The sequence below is a fragment of the Anomaloglossus baeobatrachus genome, chromosome 5 (genome assembly GCF_048569485.1).
Source record: "Anomaloglossus baeobatrachus isolate aAnoBae1 chromosome 5, aAnoBae1.hap1, whole genome shotgun sequence".
Taxonomy (NCBI): domain Eukaryota; kingdom Metazoa; phylum Chordata; class Amphibia; order Anura; family Aromobatidae; genus Anomaloglossus; species Anomaloglossus baeobatrachus.
In genome coordinates, this window is record NC_134357.1 from 442641552 (window position 1) to 442655220 (window position 13669).

The following is a 13669-nucleotide window of genomic DNA, read 5'->3' on the forward strand; positions in this document are numbered from 1 at the left end:
CAAAGGCAAATTGACCAGTGAGGACAGACATATGGCAGAAAGTCTTTATTTTAGCAGCTTTGTTGCCATGTGAGCATCATGTTTTCAGCACAGATATGATTATAATAATTATCAGCACCCCCCAACCTGAAATTGCTGATAATAGGGAATAGCAGCATAGCTCTTGAGTATTCCCATCACTTCTGTAACTCACTCTTGCTTGTCCATAAAATTTCCTGTGTTGCGTCTTTTATTATACCCCAGATCAATAATCACTATTCTGCTGGTGGAATAAAATAAACATACAAAGCTAAGAAAGTCAAGTTCAGCACCTGCAGCCCTATATCAATGTATAGTGACCAAAGCAAAAATTTAAAGTGTCAGCAGCTACCCTCCACCAAAAAAGGAGGAGACTAGACTAGAGAACACTAAAAGAAAAGCCTCCCAAAAGAAGAGCGGACCTATGTGTGCCCATTCTCTCATACTCCAGAGAGTGTATCTTCACCAGATCACTTGGTATGGTCCTAAGCAGATCATCCACAGGGCGGATTTTACGTTGCATTGATATTAAGCACTGTATATTCCACTTGTGATACCTAACCACTAGGCTAACTAGAAATAAAGTGCATAAATCCCGACCACCCAGGTACTCCACAGTCCCATTCTGCATGAGATACCAGCCATCCAGGGCCAGCCAATGGAGGCACCCAACCTGTTGTATAACTTTGTGTTAAAGGGTCACTGAAGCAGGAAGTGGTCCATGCTTCCTAACGCATCACCACACTGTCCCCAAGCACAGTTCCTGTCCTCGGAGCTCCTGGACTTCAGGTTGTCCCTTACACACAGTTTCCTATGAAAGCAGCACCAAGCCAAGTCCTAAACCTTCAAGGGGATCCTGATGGAATTCAAGATATGTAAACCAACCCCAAGATCTCGACTTGGGCAATCCCTAAATATAAAAAGCTTCTGAACATGGATCAACAGAACCCTTTTGTCAAGGTGTTTCCTCATCTTCCACATTCCCAGACCCCACTGGTACATTACCTTCAAGATCAGGATACCATTAGCCGGAAGATGTCCATGTGGTGTGTAAAGATCCTTCACTTGCCCTCGTCTCCCATTCCTGGAAGAAAGGCTGAAACTATCCCCTACAGGAGAATACCCATGAAGGGGCCCTCTCTTTCTAGAGGTTTGAAATATTGATCTTAATGAAGGTATTTTCAAGGAATACCACAGGGTTGTCCAAATTCGATGCTGAGAAGTTTTGCAGAGACTTAGGGCCCTGGAAGAGTGCCTGGGAGATCAAAACCAGGCTCTTCTCCTGCCAGCCAGAGATGGATGCCTCTGAGTAACAATTTACTTCTGACATCAGCCACTCTGCCTCCCCATCCGAGGAAACAAACCTGGTGATGTCATCGGCATATACCACTACCCTGAAAGTGGTTTTCAGTGCTGCCAGATTCATCCTGACCCCTACCAACTGTCCACGCTGTACACCCTTACGGAATGGCTCTATCATAAACACATACAGCAGGTCCAAGAGTCAACCCTGGTGAACACCAGACCCAAGTGGGAAACTTTCTGCCCCAGCATACATATTGTGCCGATCAACAAGCCCACCTCAGGAGGCCATACCTCAGAGGGACAGACCAGTGGTACTCATGATTAACCCGATGAAATGCTTTTGCCTGATCCAGTGACAGCATGGACCCTTTCCATTGTCCAGTCCTACCCTGCCCCACTGCCTCTTGGACACAGAGCACAACACTAAATGTAAAGTAGCCTGAAACCGTGCCATGATGGGTCCCTAAAAGGTGCCAGGGTGAAAACTTTACCAACTGATAAAACAATACCTTTGACAAAACCTGTCAACGCTATGAGACATCAATTCTCAGTTTAAGATGTGTCCTTACCCTTTGACAAGATAATCATGGCAGACCTCCTTATTGACTTTGCAGAGTGTACAAAGAAAGATACTTCTTGAATACCTTAGGGTCCCATTTCACATAGCGACATACCAGCGATCCCACCAGTGATCCGACCTGGCAGGGATCGCTGGAATGTCGCTACATGGTCGCTGTTGAGCTGTCAATCAGGCAAATCTCCAGAGCGACCAGCCACCAGCGACCCGTGTAACGACGGCTCCCTGCACACTCAGAACCGGCGCTCGTTGGTCTCTCGCTGTCAAACACGCCAATGCGTGCTGCACAGCGGGAGACTAACAAGCAAAAAATGGTCCTGATCGTTTTGTCATGATCAGCAACCTTGCAGCAGGGGCCCGCTCGCTGCTGCTTGTCACACACTGCGATATCGCTGGCGAGGTCGCTGATACGTCACAAAACCTGTGACATTTCAGCGATCTCGCTAGCAATCTCGCTATGTGTGACGGGGACTTTAGTCAAGAGGGGATCCAAGGCGTCCTATAGAAATCAGATGTTAGGCTATCTGGAGCTGGCGATTTCTTTAGGGCAAGTCCTTTAATCACCAGTATAGCTTCCTCTTCCCTTATTGTCTTTATCAAAACATCAAGACAGGGGCCTACAACGTATTTGAGGACAGTTTAAACTAGGAAAGCCAACATCTCATCCCAATTCAGATCCCTCTTCTCCAAGAGGCACGAGGAAGAGTATAAGGATCTGATGAAATCCAGGATCATCGATCTGGATACTTTCAGGGACCCCATACTGTTGACAAATACTGTGACAAATATTCTATTCACTGACATCTTGCAGTTCCTGTAAGGCTCGGGCAAGTGGTACTTCCCGTAATCCCTCTCAAAAAGCAAAGATGTGTTCCTATCATACTAACACGTTAAAAGCAAAGATTTCACTCTGGCAATCTCCTTGTGGCTGTCTCTCTCCTTCGCCTCCTTAATGTGCCCATCAGGCAGAGATGATTGGGTCCACCTTGTGCTGTTTTTGTATTTTACAGTAAAAGTTACGCCCCCCAGTGGTGTGAAAGTGACAGATGTTTCTGGAGACAAGGCGACTGTCTCATGGGATCCCGGAGCGAATGATGTGGCCTCCTATCTCATCAAGTGGATTCCACTAAGCGGAGGACGACTGAACCAGGTGTGAAAATCTACTTTATTCTACCAAATATAAACATCTATGCATTTCAAAATAACTCCCTAAACTGAGGAGGCAGGCTAGTCATTGTAGTCCTCCTTGTTTATCAGATGTCCACCGCTGGCAGCGAGCACACAGCTGTCCTCTATGATATGGAGTATAATACAGAATACCAGGTGGCCATATCTGCACGGTACATGGATGGATCCCAGAGTGATGCGTCATCAGTGCGGTACAGTACAGGTAAAAAGATACCTATCTGTCTATCTACTGTGGTATCTAAAAGTTTGGGCACCCCTAGTCAAAATTGCTGTTATTGTGAACAGTTAAGCAAGTTGAAGATGAACTGATCTCTAAAAGGCATAAGGATAAAGATGACACATTTCCTTTGTATTTTAGCCCCCAAAATATTTTCATCTTTTACATTTTAAAATTAACAAAAAAAGGAAAATGGGCAGATGCAAAAATGTAGGCATCCTGCATGGTTAGTACATACCGTAGTAGCACCCCCTTTGGCACGTATCACAGCTTGTAAATGTTTTTTTAGCCAGCCAAGGGTCTCTCAATTCTAGTTTGATTGATATTCATCCATTATTCCTTGGAAAAGTCTTCCAGTTCTGTGAGATTCCTGGCTCATCTTGCATGCACTGCTTTTTAGAGGTCTAGCTATAGATTTTCAATGATGAGGGGACTGTGAGGCCATTGTAAAACCTTCAGCTTGTGCTTTTTGAGGGAGTCTTGTGGATTTTCACATGGCTAGGATCATTATCCATTTGTAGAAGCTATTGTCTTGTTATGTTTGTATCAAGAATTTGTTGAAATTTCATTGAATCCATTCTTCCTGCTATCCGTGAAATGTTCCCTGTGCCATTGGCTACAACACAATGGGGAGATAAGGTATGCACACCAGTGACTATGTAAGGGGAATACATGAAATAGCAGAAACTGCTGTGTGAATACTGACTTGAAAAATCCAATAGCTAGATGCAAGAGTGAATATGTGAAAAATGGAATCTGCATGAATCTGGTAGGTTTTTTAACTGCATGAGAGGACACACACAAGCTAGGGACCCCAACGTAGAGAAATACTTTGGCGTAGTGTTGGGGCTCTATTGCATTGATCAATTCAGTAGCTAAATTTCTCTTTATTCATATGTTCATGGCAGTAATGCAGGTTCCATTTTTCACATTTTCACTCTTACATACAGCTATTGGATTTTTCAAGTCAGTATTCACACAGCAGTTTCTGCTATTTCATGTATTCCCCTTACATAGTCACTGGTGTGCATACCTTATCTCCCCATAGTGATGTTTTTTTAGGTTTTTGCACCCAGTTCGGACTTAGAATGGTGTTCCAAACGTTATTCCTATTTGTTAGTATTTTTTCGTTTGTGAACCCTCCCCAACCACACCTATTGCCAATCCATATCATATGCATAAATAGCCTGGGTCTCAGCTTCCCATACACGGTAGGTTTTTTAACTGCATGAGAGGACACACACAAGCTAGGGACCCCAACGTAGAGAAATACTTTGGCGTAGTGTTGGGGCTCTATTGCATTGATCAATTCAGTAGCTAAATTTCTCTTGATTCATATGTTCATGGCAGTAATGCAGATTCCATTTTTCACATATTCACTCTTACATACAGCTATTGGATTTTTCAAGTCAGTATTCACACAGCAGTTTCTGCTATTTCATGTATTCCCCTTACATAGTCACTGGTGTGCATACCTTATCTCCCCATAGTGATGTTTTTTTAGGTTTTTGCACCCAGTTCGGACTTAGAATGGTGTTCCAAACGTTATTCCTATTTATTGGCTACAACACAAACGCAAAGCATGACTGATCCACCCCCATGATTAATGGTTGGGGTTATGTTCTTTTCCTGAAATCCTGTGCCCTTTTATATCCACACATACCTTTGATCATTATGGCCAAATAGTTCTGTTTACACCTCATATGTCAACAGGACTTGTTTCCAAAATGCATCAGGCATGTTTAGATGTTCTTTTGCATACTTCTGATGTTGAGTTGTGTGGTAAGGATGCAGGAGAGGTTTTCTTCTGATGACTCTTCTATGAAGGCCTTATTTGTATAGGATCATTATCCATTTGTAGAAGCCATCCTCTTTTAAACTTTAGCTGTTTTACAGATGGCTTTATGTTTGCATCAAGAATTTGATGACATTTCATTGAATCCATTCCTCCCTGTACTCGTGATATTTTCCCTGTGCCATTTACTGCCGCACAACCCCAAAGCATGATTGAGCCACCTACATGCTTAATGGTTGGTGATGTGTTCTTTTCCTGAAATTTCGTGCCCTTTTACTCCATACATAACTTTGATCATTGTGGCCAAAGACTTCTATTTTAACCCCATCTGTCCACAGGACATGTTCCCAAAATGCATCAGGCTTATTTAGATGTTCTTTTGCATACTTCTGATGTTGAATATTATGGTGAGGATGCAGGAGGGGTTTTCTTCTGATGACTATTCTATGAGGGCTATATTTATGCAGGTGTCGCTGAAATGGGCGGTATGGTGGCTCAGTGGTTAGCACTGCAGTCTTGCAGCGCTGAGGTCCTGGGTTCAATTCCCACCAAGGACACCATCTGCAAGGAGTTTGTATATTCTCCCTGTGTTTGCGTGAGTTTCCTCCGGGTACTCTGGTTTCCTCCCACACTCCAAAGACATACAGACAGGAACTCTAGATTGTGAGCCCCAATGGGGACAGTGTTCCCAATGTATGTAAAGCGCTATGGAATTAATAGCGCTATATAAATAAATAAATTATTATTATTAATAGTAGAACAATATACCACAGCTCCAGAGTCTGCTAAATCTTCCTGAAGGTCTTTTGCAGTCAAGTGGGGGGTTCTGATTTGCCTCTCTAGCAATCCTACAGAGCAGCTCTCACAGAATTTTTGCTTGGTCTTTCAGACCTTATCTTGACCTCCACTGTTAACTGACATTTCTTAATTACATTTTGAACTGAGGAAAGTGCAACTTGAAAAAGCTTTGCTATCTTCTTATAGCCTTCTCCAGCTTTGTGGGCCTCCACCATTTTCAGAGTGCTAGGCAGCTGCTTAAAAGTACCCATGGCTGCTGTTTATTGGCACAAGGTGAGAGGAGGCTGGGTTTCTGTAAACCTATGACATTTTCATCACCTGGCTTTTCCTAACGATGATAGTGAACAAGGCATAACCCTAACAGGCTATTTAAGGTCTGAAACCTTGGTCAAAGTTATTTGAGCACACAAATCTCCAAGGGTGCCCAAACTTTTGCATAGGCCCATTTTCCTTGTTGTAATTTTTCAAATGTGAAAGATGATCTTTTTATTTTGCCTAAAATAAAGAAATGTGTGTTTAACTGTTCACAATAACATTAATTTTGACCAGGGGTTCTCAAACTATCTATCTATCTATCTATCTATCTATCTATCTATCTATCTATCTATCTATCTATCTATCTATCTATCTATCTATCTATCTATCTATCCCTCTATCTATCTATCTATCTGTCTATCTATCTATCTATCTATCCCTCTATCTATCTATCCCTCTATCTATCTATCCCTCTATCTATCTATCTATCTATCTATCTATCTATCTATTGTACGTGACTGGCCTACATACCACATAGAGGACACATGAGCTTCTTGCACTATTTAGCCCTCATTACTTCTCAGTCAGACAGAGATTGATCTCGCTCTCGCAGTCACAGCGGCCAGAACACGAGGCTTTATGGTTTCTTTGAAGAAAACTGTCCTTCATTCATTAATTATCAGGGCTCTTAGTCCCAGTAATAATAAGTAATTGCCTCCTCTGTACCTCGTTCTCCCAGTGACATGTTCTCATTCCTACTAAATAAAGGAGGAATCTTACAAATGATGAATTAAACGAGATGGGTACAAAACTCACTGCTACCCGCATTGTGGAACTGGAGGTCCCGACATTACTTGCCCATCCCCCCTACCTGGTTCCTTTATTTTCGATTGATAGAGGTGGAGAGGGTCCATCAGCTTCTATTCATTGTCCATAATGATGGGAATCAGAGCTCATTGACATGTGGCCCCTCTTTTAGGACCCTATAGAGACCTCTGATGCTCGCTCTGTTATATATGGAGTCAATGCAATTTAAACCTTCAGGGTCTCAATGAAATTGTGTAACAGGGACCCCAACTATGATGCTTCTTTTCATACATGGCAGAGGAACCTTTGGGCCCCTTAAGTCGCCAGAAGGTTGTTTTTTACATAGCCTTAAGGGTGCTTTATACGCTGCGACATCGCTAGCGATAGCTAGCAATGTCGTGCGCGATTGCATCCGCCCCCGTCGTTCGTGCGACATTTGGTGATCGCTGCCATAGCGAACATTATCGCTACGGCAGCGTCACACGCACATACCTTTTCAGCGTCGTCGCTGTGACTGCCGAACAATCCCTCCTTCAAGGGGGAGGTGCGTCATAGCGACGTCACTGTGGCGTCACTAAGCGGCCGCCCAATAGCAGAGGAGGGGCGGAGATGAGCTGGCGGAATATCCTGCCCACCTCCTTCCTTCCACATTGCCGGTGGACGAAGGGAAGGAGATGTTCGTCGTTCCTGCGGCGTCACACATAGCGATATGTGACGCCGTAGGAACGACGAACAACCAGCGGCATGCACCACCAATGATATTTGGAAAAGGAGCGATGTGTCAACGATTAACGATTTTTGGCGTTTTTGCGATCGTTGATCGTCGCTCCTTGGTGTCACACGTTGCGATGTCGCTAACGGCGCCGGATGTGCGTCACTAACGGCGTGACCCCGACGATATATCGTTAGCGATGTCGCAGCGTGTAAAGCACCCTTTAGACAAGGCTGCTGTGGTCCTCTGAGAGGGTCGGGGTCTTGAGAATCCTTTCCATCTTGGGTGATCAGGAATCTGGATGTGTCAAACAGACCCTGCAAGGTGCCCCATCTCTGCCATGTGCCCCCTATATCTATTAAGATAGGAAAAGTGTAACCCCCTCATTTTTGTCTTGTGCAGGAGAGAATCTCAGGAAAATGCCTGTGGCCCGAGGGGGGTTCACCCTGAGCCTTACAGACGGTGAGTAATCCAGTCCGTTTGGATCAGATGACAGCTGTTGTCCAATCAAAATGTCAGATATGGTGGAGTTTCTTTTTTAAAGCCTAAATTATGTAAAAAAAAATAATAATAAAAAAACATGTATTTTTGGTCCAATCATGTCTGGTAATTTCACATTAAAATTCCTCTGTTTGCGTCCGGAGGTTAGGATGGATTTACTGGAACACAAATGACAATTTGATTACAATTTAGAAAAGTTATTTATTTCCTAGAAGGGAAATGCGGGGAAATGAGCCGAGCTCATCATGATACGGCTCGCTCTGCGCTAACGGATATGAATAATTACCATAGAATTGGGGAATAAATTGCATCTTTTGTCGTGTAGATTTGATATGAAACATCCATACGACGTCCACCTATGCATGAACAGTGACCCCTATACAGACCAGAAAAGAAGGGGTTGTGTATGAGCATGAACCTGATATATGGGCTACTGGCTGAAACCGCTGATGAACCTTAGACGTTATGTTCAGATTGGATTCTCATGTCTCATTTTTATTTTTTTCTGAAAAGTGTAAAAAGTCACAACACAATCTGTGGCCAAGAGCTGTCATAATAAAATCAGATGTTCTGTATATTAAATATAGGCAACACCCATAATACCACCCATAGCCACCAGGTGCAGATAATGAAACAATCAATTTGCCTGTACTATACAGCAGGGGTGGGCAAATAATTTTCTGAGGGGCCACATGAGAGACCATGACTGGTATAGAGGGTCAAACCAACAGGGTGAGATTAATTCTGCTCAAAACTAATATTAACATATTAATTACAATTATTCTATGTTAATATTAATTGTATAATTTAATATTGAGCAGAATTAAGTATACCGACATCCCTCACAGCATGAGCTCACAAATAGCTCCCTATACACAGTATGAGCTCCCACATAGCTCCCTATACACAGTATGAGCTCCCACATAGCTCCCTATATACAGTATGAGCTCCCACATAGCTCCCTATATACAGTATGAGCTCCCACATAGCTCCCTATATACAGTATGAGCTCCCACATAGCTCCCTATATACAGTATGAGCCCCCACATAGCCTCTTATATACAGTGTGTGCCCCCACATAGTTCTTCTATATACAGTGATTTCCCACATAGCTCCTCCATATATTATATGATCTCTCACATAGCGTGTCTATATACTATATGAGCCCCCACTCAGCCTCCTAAATACAACATGAACCCCCACAAAGCCTTTAAAATGCAGTATGAGCCCCACATAGCCTCTTATATACAGTATGAGCCCCACCTAGCCTCCTATACTTTATGATCCCCACATAGCATCCTATAAACAGTATGATCCCCACACCCTACATAGCCTCCAATATGCATGAACCCACACATAGCCTCCTATATACATGATCCCCACATAGCCGCCTATATACAGTGGCATGCAAAAGTTTAGGCACCCTTGGTCAAAATTACTTTTAATATTGAATAGTTAAGGAAGTTGAAAATTAAAGAATCCCTAAGAGTTATGAAGTTAAAGATGACACATTTCCTTTGTATTTTAGGCAAAAAAAATATTTTCATCTTTTAAATTTTTAAATTGACAAAAAATTTAAAATGGGCACTTGCAAAAATGTGGGTATCTTGCATGATTAGTACCTAGTAGCAAGTATCCCAGCTTTGTGTAGCAGTCAAGAGTCTTTCATATTCTTGTTTGAGGAATTTTCACCCATTCTTCCTTGGAAAAGTCTTCCTGTTCTGTGACATTCATGGCTCGTTTTGCATGCACTGCTCTTTTGAGGTCTAGCCACAAATTTTCAGTCATGCTCAGATCAGGGGACTGTGAGGGCCATTGTAAAACCTTCAGCCTGCGTCTTTTGGGGTAGTCTACTAACGTGAATTTTGACGTGTGTTTACTATCATTATCCATTTGTAGAAGCCATGCTCTTTTCAACTTCAGCTTTTTTACAGCAAAATTTCTGTGAGAGCTGCTGGTAGGATTGCTAGAGAGGCAAATCAAAACCCCCATATGAGTGCAAAAGACCTTTAGGATGATTTAGCAGACTCTGGAGTTGTGGTTAGAGCTGGGCGGACCCGTCTGTAAGGCCGGGGCCACACGGGGAGACTAATGCGATCCTCGTATGACACTCAGCTCATGCTGGCAGCACAGTGAGAGCCAAGTGTCATGCGAGTGTCACTGCGACTGAGGTCTGATCATGCGATCGAACCACAGGTGCGGGGGGCTGGCCAGCACTGAGGAGGGGAGGGAGGGATTTATCTCACTCTTTCCTCTGTTGCCGGCTATTGCCATTCTCGTCCTGCACTCACAGTACACCGGTGTACTGCGAGTGTAGTGCGATTTTTCTCTCGCCCCATAGACTTGAATGGGTGCGAGAGAAACAAGGATCACATTACACTCCCAGCATTCTGCGATTGTTTTCTCGGTCCGATTAGGGCTGAGAAAATAATCGCCCATGGGTGCTGGAACATAGGTTAATATTGGTCCGAGTGGAATGCGATGTTTTATTGCATTCCACTCGCTACAATTTTCATGCCGTGTGTCTTAGGCCTTAAAGTCCGGATCCGCGTGGTTTCAAAGTTTCCTCGGTGCAGCTGTTTGATCCGGATCTGGCCCTCAAGAAGTAAAAAAAAAAAAAAAAAAAAGAATATAAGAATGAAGCGAGCGCTTCATATTTACCTAGGCTCTGTCTCAGCTGTACGCTGCTTCCGCATGGCAGTACACTGCTCCTGCTGCCTCCGCTCATGATTGCTAGACCATATGCACTCAGCACTGCTTTTCACACCCACCGACCTTTGTGATTGGTTGCAGTCAGATGTGCCCCCAGCCTGTGTGACCACGTCTGACTCCAATCAGTCATTGCGGCTCATTCAGTCTCTGGAGCGCTGGTGCTCTATGGCCGCTCACTGTGACAGATGTAGCAGAGCTGGAATCGTCGTGGGACCTCATGTGGATTACGGCAGACTTACAGAGGTGTGCTGTGGTTAATAAAGTGGTGAAAGAGGGTGGTTTTTGTATTTTATTCCAAATAAAGGATTTTTTCGGTGTCTGTGTTTATTTAATCATTTACTGATTAGTAACGGGGTTTCATAGACACTGCCATTACTAATCCAGGACTTAGTGGCTGCTGTGGGCTGCCATTAACTCCATATTACCCTGATTGCCACCGCACCAGGGCAATCGTGAAGAGCAAGGTAAAGCTACGGGATTTTCACATCTAATGCATGCAACGATTCCGGGCAGCTGGAGGCTATTTTTAGGCTGGACCTTCCCAGCCTGAGATACAGCCCCAGCTGTCAGCTGGGTACCAAAATTAGGGGGATTGCACATTTTTTTAACTATTTATTTAAATAATAATAATAATTAAAAAAAAAAGCTGCGCATACGAGTTCTCTTGTTCTCTCGCTGGAGTCACACTTGTGAGGGAGTTGCACAAGTCTCGCATGGCATCACCCAGCACGGCTGACAGGAGCAGGTTGGCTGCATGTAGTTCTATGCAGCTGCACGGTCATATCTGGAGAGCGTCAGGCCATACCGGGTGATGCGATGCGAGACTCACACAAGTGTGACTCCGGCCTTACGGTGTACTAACACAAACAATATGACTCGCACGAGTCTCGCATCGCATCACCTGGCACACTCTCTGGACACAAGCGTGCAGCTGCATAGACATACATGCACATGAACGCTCCTGTCAGGAGAGTGTGCAACTGCCGGGTGATGCAATGCGAAACTCGCGCAAGTGTGACTGTGGCCGTATGGTGTGCTCACACGAGCTGTATATTTGACGCCCTTGCGGTAACCAGGTGTCGCAAAAATAAGGTAACAACAAAGCAACAGCTCGGGTCCTATATGACTGTGCCAGTCAGTATACACACTAGCCTACCGGGACATTTACACTCACAACCAGGGTGGGAGACCCCCCTTAGAGCCAGATAACAGGGCTGGGCACTGTGAGATAACAAGCAGCCAACTGGGAAGGGAGGGACCAGACCTGGGGGAGAAGAGAGTGACCTGGGAAGTTTGGCTAGTCTGTGGAAGACAGGGAGAGAGAAAGGAGTAGAGAGGAGAGGAGTGAGAAGTGAGCGGTAGTAAAAGAACAGATTTCAAGACAGACAACGGAATCTTGAGACACAGTGAAAGTAGCAAAGACCCCGTAAAGACCTGAGTAGAAAGATCAGCCACTGAGAGGAGAAAGTAGCTGGAGAGCGAGAGAGCAAGCTCCAAGGACAGAGGAATCCTGTGGGGTGGACATCCAGGGCTCCCAGTACTTTGCACGCATGGGGTGCAGATCCCAGAACAGACCAGGACTTCAAGCCATCTGTTAACTCTGCCAGGCAGGTGTATTTTCAGGTCAGGACTCATCTGCCACCACTAACGTCCGAGGCAACAGCGGCAAAGTGGGGATCTGGACATATTCCCTTAAGTAGTCCAAGCTGCCTGCGGCAGGACCCAGACACCAGAAGGACCTCCAGGAGCTCCACGCCAGGGAGGACCGACAAAAACACCAGAGTGCATCGGTGGGAGAGTGGCACCAGGTTGGCTGGCACAGCTATAGAGGACTTGGGCGCACCTGAGATCCAGCACGTCTCCAGGGTGCTAACCCAGTAGTAAGTGAAGACAATCAAACTGCACTCCCCTGTCTGGACTGATTTATTGCCCTGCACCCCCACGTTAACCCTTCACCTACCCCTGGGTAGGCTCCACCTTCCACGCTGCCCCATCCATCACTCCCAGGTAAGACTGGCAGCGGCGGCCCTACTATCCCTGGCCGCGCACCACGAGTGGCGTAGTCGAACTATATTTTTATTTTCTTTTTATTTAAAAACTGTTCGATGCCCCTGGGTCTGGGACCCCTCGAGCCACGGACCGCCCGGATCCGAGCAGCTCGGCTGCCCCGGGGTGCAACATATAACTCGCACAAGGCTTGCATCGCATCACCTGGCAGCCGCACACTCTCCGGACACGAGCATGAAGCTGTATAGAACTTCATGCAACGACCCGCTCCTGTCAGAAGAGTGTGCAACTGCCGGGTGATGCGATGCGAGACTCGCGCAATGGTGACTCCAGCCTTATAGTGTGCTCACACAAGCCATATGACTCGCACGAATATCGGATCGCATCACCCGGCATGGCCGCACACTCTCCGGACATGAGCGTGCAGCTGCATAGAAATAAATGTGATGCGAGTGATGCGATCCGATACTTGTGCGGCTCGTGTGAGAGCACCGTAAGGCCGGAGTCACACTTGCGCGAGTATTGCATTGCATTACCCGGCAGCCACACACTCTCTTGACAGGAGCGTGCATTTTCTTGTATGTCTATGCAGCTGCACGCTCCTGTCAGGAAAATGTGCGGCTGCCAGGTGATATTATGCGAGACTCGTGTGAGTGTGTGACTCCGGCCTTATTTTGATATGCAGCCAAGATACAGCCCGACAGCTGGGGGATGCAGCCGTGGGCTTTATCTGTGCTGGTATCAGTATACGGGGGGACCCTATGCCGATTGTTTTAT

General features: G+C 45.3%; 1 protein-coding gene across 1 annotated transcript in view; it reads left to right on the forward strand.

Moving 5' to 3' along the window:
* Nucleotides 1-13669, forward strand: part of COL20A1 (collagen type XX alpha 1 chain) — a 249980-nt gene that overhangs the window by 60906 nt on the left and 175405 nt on the right. Inside the window, exons 17-19 of the mRNA XM_075350433.1 lie at nucleotides 2911-3050; nucleotides 3158-3290; nucleotides 8075-8134. Of these exons, the coding sequence (XP_075206548.1) occupies nucleotides 2911-3050; nucleotides 3158-3290; nucleotides 8075-8134 (333 nt within the window). The remainder of the gene's footprint in view (nucleotides 1-2910; nucleotides 3051-3157; nucleotides 3291-8074; nucleotides 8135-13669) is intronic.